Here is an 8,073-nt window from a genome sequence, read left to right as displayed (position 1 = left end):
GAGGTTTGCAGACACACCTTTATCCAGACGACATCTCCTTAAGAAGCCTGTTAGGTAAAGCTATGCAGAGCTCAAAGGGCTCTAGCAACCTGAGCAGCCCCTGGCCCCTCCCTTCCTGCCCCTTAGCTCTCTTGGTTGAAGAACTCAGCACTGCGATCCAGGGATCAGATTTGCTGGGGCGGGAGCGGTGAGCCAGCGCCTAAGCCCCGCCCCCAGCGCCTAGGCCCCGCCCCCAATACCTAGGCCCCCGCCCCGGCGCGTTCCGCGGGGGTTGGTAGTGGTCATCCCACTCCTCGCTCCGCTAGGACGATTTGCTCGCGGCGCTTTCTCTCTATAAAGTTGTTGTTGCGGCTTCCGTCGCGGGTGGAGGAAGATGGCGTCGGGTGGTGGTGGCTGTAGCGCTTCGGAAAGACTCCCTCCGCCTTTCCCCGGCCTGGAGCCGGAGTCCGAGGGGGCGGCCGGGGGTTCAGAACCCGAGGCTGGGGACAGCGACACTGAGGGGGAGGATATTTTCACCGGCGCGGCGGTGAGTTCGCACCCTTGGGGGCGGCCGTGGGGGGCGGGCGGGCGCCCCGAAAGGACAGAGAGGCTAAATGAGGGTCGGGGAGGCTGGGCAGAGTGGGCCCGGCGTTGGTGACAGTCGCCGTGGCTTGGGGGCGCTAGATGAACGCCGGGACCAAGAGCCTGGCCTCCCGGCCTCTGCGCGGACAGTGAGGAGAAGTGAGGGGTGTGGTGGCTTCTCGGCTGAGGTCCCTGACTGCGAGGAACCGCCGGGACTGGCATTTGGCCCTGCCCTGGAGTGACCCCACGGACTCGCGGAGCTGTCTGCTGGCCATTGTCTGCGGGGCTGACTTAAGAGGTCGAGGGAAGTGCATGGGCGCAGACTTGCTCTCGCCTACTGCTCCGAGGATGGATATGTTATCTGAGGTGGCCCGGGAGAGTGATCCGCCCACAGATCCTTTCCTTAGCTCAGCACTTACCTTTGATTACCAAAGGATCTTTCTGGGTCTTGGCTAATTTTGTGAGTTAGGTTGACTCCTCTGATCTCTAGGAAAATCCTGCCAGAGGTCGTTTGGGAAAAAAGGGCCTACTAGATAAATCTCTGCATATGCCACAAGCTTTGTCTCTTTTAAAGGGATCTCTTAGAGGCCTAAGGATCTTTGTGGGAGCAAATCTGTAAATGTGAGGAGGAAATGGTGTTTACCATAGTGATATCCAGGTTTCGAATAAGAGTTCAGAATTGGGGAAAACTAATCTTTGTATGTGAAATGTGGAAATCAGTTATCAGTTCTGGAACTAGTGGAGATGTTTTGGGGTGTTCTGTGAGACTATTGACCCCTACTACTTGGTAGAGTTCTTTCCAGGTTGAAAACGTCTTCAGCCTTAGGTCGGTGAGTTTATGTATCTGTCTTGGATAATGCTTCTCCTCAGAGTAACTACTCAGTATATGAGTGACTAAGTAAGAAAACAGCTTTACATTCTTTATGCAGTGTGTGTTTGAAACAGTTGGCGCTTGTCTCATTTGCCAGTATCACCCCAAGATGTGCCTCCGTGGTATGCAGATTGTTTTGAGCTAAAAGCAACTTTAGCCTCTGGCTCAAAAGCAATTTCTGGCCCTAACCGGTTTGGCTCAGTGGATAGAGTGTCGACCTGCAAACTGAAAGGTCCCGGGTTCGATTCCGGTCAGGGGGCATGTACCTTGGTTGCGGGCACATCCCCAGTGGGAGGTGTGCCGGAGGCAGCAGATCGATGTTTCTAACTATCTCTCTCCTTTCCTCTCTGTAAAAAAAAAAAATCCATAAAATATATTTTTTTAAAAATTTCTGCCCCTACCTAAAATAACTTGAATTAGGGGCCTTCCCCATAGGCGCAGATTATCAGAGATAACCTCTTTTGATTTATGTATTGGGCATGACAAACCTCTGTTTACTAAGCATCTGCTCTTATCATCCTGCAAAGACCCTTTGAAGTCCCCAAGACACCTTACGTCATCCCTAGCTCAGGATGTCTTATATACCCATGTTCCTTTTCTATCTCTGAACTTTATCTGCATGTGGGGTCTCTGACTCTCTCATGTATGCAGGGGTTCCCATACATATTAAATTTGGTTATTTTCTCTTGCTAATATGTCTCGCATATATTTGACCAGCCAAAAGAACCTTGAAGGTAGAGAAAAATTTGTTCCTCCCCAGTATCAGAAAAAGGTTAAGTTTCTTGGAAATACCTTCTATGACAATCATTAGAATTTACCCCGTATTGTGTCCAGGAATTGAGTCCATAATTCCAGCTCAAAAAGCATTTGCTGCCCTAACCAATGTGGCTCAGTTAGTTAAAGCTTCGTACCATGTACCAAAGGGTCGCAGAGTTGATTCCGAGTCGGCGCACATACCCTGGTTGCAAGTTCACATGTACAGCAACCAATTAATGTGTCTCTCACATCGATGTTTCTCTCTTCCCTCTCCCTTCCTCCTCTCTAGAATCAATGAAAACATATCCTTGGAATAGAATTTCTTTTTTTAATAATAAAAAAACGTTTGCTGATGCTAATATAACAGCTCAAACTGTTTAGTGATGTCTCTTATTCTGAGAAATAACTCTTGCTGCTAATTTAGTCTTTCTGTAGCCCATTTAATAAGGATCTTTAGTCTTTTCCTTTAGTAATTCTCCCATATACCATGGTGAATAGCTCCTGGGGTGGTAGATATTTAGACTGACTATCTCAAAATAGAAACTCTGGCACTGAAAGTGATTAATCATATAGACAAATGATGACTTATTTTTTTTTAAAAAAGGACCCTGGGAGGGTGAGGAGTTATTTTCTAGAGTTACCTTAAAAAGTTCAAGAGGCTGTGATTTGATTTAACCAGATTACTGTACAGATGCATCAATACTTCTCTCTTAAAAGACTAAAAATACTTTGCCGAATTTCCAGCTAAGGGGAAAAGGAGGGGGTTAGAATGGCCTTGTTGTACCACATAAAGCTTAATTATATTTTAGATTTTGATTCAGGAAAAATGATTTGCTGAAGAAACTAAAATGCTACTTGTAAGCCACTTTTTGAGCTGCCTGTTCTGCTGTTAATCTTCAGGAAGCCAAGACCCCTCCCTATTTGTGAATTGCTACTTAAATAGCCATTAAATACAAGTTATATTTCAATACCGCTTTAGTTGTGAGTCAGTGTGAAAAGATAGCACATTGCACTGATTCTGTATCTTAAGGAACAACACTGAAGAAGAAAGTAATTAGGAGCACCGGCTTTGAAGTCTCATTTAAATCCAGGCTCTGTTATTTGCTAGCTTAACCTCGGACAAGGAACTTAATTACTCTGTACAATTCCCTCACCTATAAAATGTGAATAATAATGGTATTTACCTCCACTGTTTTTTATGAAGATTGAATTAGAATATGTACCTGTAAAACATGTAAAACAATTGAGCATTTTGTAAACTGAAATTAAAGAATTTTAAAAGTCCACTAAAATCTAATAATGGATTACAAAGTTAAATTCATTCTAAATGATTAACATATTTTGTCAAAATCAAACTAGCAAAGTTGATTTGCTTGGCTAGAAGTCATCCAAGTAGACATCTTACTGATTTAAGTTTATCCTCATATTGTGTTTTGTTGCATGTTGGAGGCAAAGAGAGGAGCATTAAAGAATTGAAAAGCTAAGGCATATAAAATTTAAAAACACATTTATGATATGTGTGTTATTTCCTGAACATTGATGTAACAGCTGCTGCTGTTAATCATCCCATCTGCTCTCTTTTACAGCCCAAGAGGCTTTGTTAATACAGTAATAAAAGTGTGATTTGATTTATAATCAAAAGGGCAGCCCATGATAATAATGCATCTAAGAATCTATAAGGAGAAACGAGTTAAAAGAATTATTCAAATAAATCTGAAGTCATTGCATTAAGACTGAAAACCAGCATGTGGAAAATCTGATTCTTACGAATATGTAAGACCTTATCTTCTTTCTGCCTCCTACCTTGTGGGCCTCTGAATAAAAAGGTGTAAAATTCTAAATATTTTATCTGAATTTTTTATGTGGACCTGAATCCAAATATGTATCTTTTTAGTTAAAACATTCTTAGTTCTGGGATGGGATTAATTTTTTCTCTAATAAAACTGGAGACTAAATTGGAACCATTCTTTTGGCTCTCTTCATTCTTTTTTTTTTTTTTTTTCAGAGAGGAAGGAAGAGGGAGAGGGATAGAAACATCCATGATGAGAGAAAACCATGGATCAGCTGCCTCCTGCAAGTCCCCCAACTGGGAATCAAACCCACAACCCAGGCATGTGCCCTTGACCAGAATTGAACCTGAGACCTTTTGGTTCACAGGCCAACGCTCTATCCACAGAGCCAAACTGGCTAGGGCTATATTCACATTTTTGTGAAATATATCTCCAGAACTTTTTCATCTGCTTTTCTGAAACTATACTCGTTAAAAAATTTCCTCTTTCCTCTCTCCCTCCACTCTCTAGTAACTACCATTTTACCTTCTGTTTCTATGAATTTGACTACTTTAGATAACCTCATATAAGTGGAATCATGCAGTATGTGTCTTTTTGTGACTGGTTTATTTTACTAAGCATAATATCCTCAAGGTTCATTCGTTTTGTAGCATGCATCAGAATTTCCTTTTTAAGGATGAAGAGTATTCCATCATATCTGTATGTATACCACCTATTTATCAGTTCATCTTCGATGGGCATTTGGGTTGCTTCTACCTCTTGGCTCTTGTGAATATGAATGTGCAAAAATCTCCTCAAGACTCTGCTTTCCAATTCTTTTGACTATATACCCATAAATGGGATTGCTGAATCATAGGGTAGTTCTATTTTTAATTTTTTTAAGAACCTCCATGCTGTCTTCCATAGCAGTTGCACCATTTTGCAGTCCCCTCTCAGCTCTTTTTAAAGACCAGTTTATTTCCCATTTGAGTGCTTATAGGATAACTTATTTATATCTGGACAGAATTTGATAATTTTATTAAAAGCCCTAAGGAGATTGATGGTTAATACCTTAATTTTCTGTTCTATGAAATATATGATGACTGTTCCCAAAGGTATACTATATATAGTAAGTTTCTTGATACTATCCCTTCTCTGTTCTTAACCAGCTGAAAGTTAATCTACACAATAGTAATTTTTAAATTGATTTTAGAGAGAGACAGAGAGGCAGAGACATCAATTTGTTGTTGCACTTATTTATGCATTCATTGGTTGATTCTTAAATGTACCTTGACCAGGGATAAAACCCAAAACCTTTGCATATCAGGACGATGCTCTAACCAACTGAGCTACCTGCCAGGGCTACATAATAATAATCTTAAACATAGGTTTATTGCTTAAGTTCTTTAGTTAATGTAATAAGTTGTAATCATTTACAACTTATATTAGTAAATATAGTCATGGGTAAGTGTTCCTCGGTGTAGTATTTTTTCCTTTATTCTCTCTTTTCTTTCTTTTTGTGTATAGTATTTTCTGTAAGCATATTATCTCAAACACTTGTTTTTGGAGCTAACATCATCACAGGTAGTCAGATCTGGTTAAATAAAAGTCATAAGTAAATACCACATTTTTCACACAGGTCTGATACAAATATTTTTTTAAAAATCAGCAACTGGTGTTATATCCAAAGTTTCATTTTAATGCTTAGCTCAAATTGTAGACAAGTTTTACTTTTAAAAAGTTTAGGTTTTCCTGAAGTATATAGATTCTTCGGTTTCTTGATCATAAATTTATAGTAGTAGTTAACCTAGCTTTCAGGATAATGGAGGAAAAGCTAACAAACATAGATACAAAAGCCTTTTGGAGGAAGAAGGGTGTGAGAAGACTTTTAACAATGACTAATTAGAACCCAACTTAAAAAATATTTAAAATTCAAGTTTGGAGCGTATGAGAGACAGTTGATGTCTGGTTCCTATAGGGAGTTGCTGCCCTTTGCTTACTCAAGTGTTGAGGTATCTGATGAGTGTTCATTTGTGATTTCTTCCGTCGGGAGGGGAGAAAGGAAAAAGAACTAATTTCTCTCCCTTGGTCCTCAAAACTTCTCAGTACTCTTGAGTAACTGTTGGCATAAATAAATCATGAGTAGTGAAGTTATTAGAGCAAGTAGCCATGAAGTATTTCATCTCCAGGAAAAGCCTGTTGCTCAACTTTTGCTTAGTCAAATGGACAGCTGGACCTTCATTCTGCTTTCAGAGCAAATTTGAACTGGGTTTGCTTTTTCAATTTAGAAGTTAATGTACCCATTAGTGCTCTGATCCTTCTTCAGTTTTCTAGGACCTTCTAAGTTATAGTAATTTGAGACCTAAAAGTTCAGTAGGAAAATTACACCTAGAATTTAATAGAAAGTTCAGTAGCTAAATTTTGGTAAATCGTGGTGTGTATGCCCTTCCACTTTGAGGTCTCTAATGGGCCTGCTCATGGTTTTCCTTACCTAGTTCAGTGGTCAGCTTCAGGGTCATTTTCCTCACCCAGCTCCTCCTCTACTACTTTCATTAGTTCTTTTACACCAGATATTTATCTTTTTTGTGTCATGGACCCATCAGCAATCCAGTGAAGCCTATGGATATATTATCAGAATAATGTCTTTAAGTGTATAAAATACATAAGATTACAAAGGAAACCAATTACACCAACCTGCAATTATCAAAATATTATAACAATTTTGTTTTAGTAACATGTGCTTTTTAATGCTTTAAATAATAAGATCTAAGGATAGGTCTAATAACTAAACATAATTTTTGAGTAGAAATGGGCATAAATGACATTTTGAAGTTTATAACAACTATAAGATATCTAATTTCTATTCAGGTCTCAGATACTGCTGTTACTATTATGGCTTATTACTTGTTTTTATAATTGAAGAAAAGGCTGAATTTCATTCAGTTAGAGGTTAATGAAAATGAAGTTGTTGTTTTATTCCCATCTAAGTTTATAGATCCCTTCTGAATTCTGTGGCCCAGAATAAGAGCCCTACTTTAACTCCTTAAGGCACAAAAGTGGTAATACTGTGAAATCATTTGAGTTAATCAAATATTTACTCAGTTTGTAAACTAAGATGCACTTATGCCCAAATCTACCCTGGCCAGGTAGCTCAGTTGGTTAGAGCATCATCCCAATCCACCGAGTTTGCCGGTTCCCCAGTCAGGGTCAGGGCACATACAAGAATTAACCAATGAATGCATATTTAAGTGACAACAAATTGATAATCTCTCTCTTTTTTCCTCCCTCCTTCTCTCTAAAATCAATAAATAAATTAAAACAAACAAACAGAAATCCAATAGATACTCAGTGTCCCAAGCACAAAAGCTTTTAGTGCAGTGCATTTGTGCTGTTTTGTAAAACATGGTGTGGGAGAGGAGTTACTGTTTTTAATAGGCAAAATAATTGCCCCCTTCCCAACATATCCAGGTCCTAATCCCAGGACCTGTGAATGTGTTAGTTTACAAAGCAAAGGGGGATTAAGGTTGAAGACAGAACTAAGGTTGCTAATCAGCTGCCCTTAAAGTAGGGAAATTATCTGGGTCTAGTGTAATCACAAGGATCCTTTAAAAAAGGAAGAGTCAGAGAGTGACTACACTAGACTGACTACCTTTGGTGGAGGAGGGGAGGCACAGAGAGATACAAAGTTGTTGGCTTTGAAGATAGAAGTGAGCCATAAACCAAGAAATGTGGGCAGCTTCTAAAAGCTAGACCAATAAGGAAATGGATTCTCCCTTAGAACCTCCAGAAAGGAACACAATCTGATGACAGCTTGATTTTAGCCCAATGATACCTATATTGACTTCCACAGAACTAGAAGAAATAAATTTGCATTTTTTAATCTGTTAAATTTGTAATAATTTATTGCAGCAGCAATAGAAACCTAGTACACTGTCCCACTTCACTCATTTTTCCCTAGAAATAAAGATGGCAAAAGGAGCAGTATTTCATGCTAAGGTCTTCCAGGGTAATTTTTAAAGATTTCCTTACTGCCCTGTTATCATCTGGGTATAGCTTCTGGGGTTAACTTATCCCTAAATGTCCTTGCCTTATTATATTAGTATGATCACACAATTT

At 39.7% G+C, this 8,073-nt stretch overlaps 1 protein-coding gene across 1 annotated transcript in view; it reads left to right on the top strand.

The window, feature by feature from the left end:
* The first annotated feature begins 285 nt into the window (after positions 1 to 285).
* Positions 286 to 8,073, top strand: part of SNX1 (sorting nexin 1) — a 44,257-nt gene continuing 36,469 nt past the window's right edge. Inside the window, exon 1 of the mRNA XM_070421197.1 lies at positions 286 to 526. Within this exon, the coding sequence (XP_070277298.1) occupies positions 374 to 526 (153 nt within the window). The 5' untranslated portion in view covers positions 286 to 373. The remainder of the gene's footprint in view (positions 527 to 8,073) is intronic.

The sequence above is a fragment of the Myotis yumanensis genome, unplaced genomic scaffold (genome assembly GCF_028538775.1).
Source record: "Myotis yumanensis isolate MYYU_CA2020_CCGP unplaced genomic scaffold, mMyoYum1.0.hap1 SCAF_1, whole genome shotgun sequence".
Taxonomy (NCBI): domain Eukaryota; kingdom Metazoa; phylum Chordata; class Mammalia; order Chiroptera; family Vespertilionidae; genus Myotis; species Myotis yumanensis.
The sequence above is the reverse complement of the archived record's forward strand: the minus strand, read 5'-3'. Positions and strand labels throughout refer to the sequence as shown.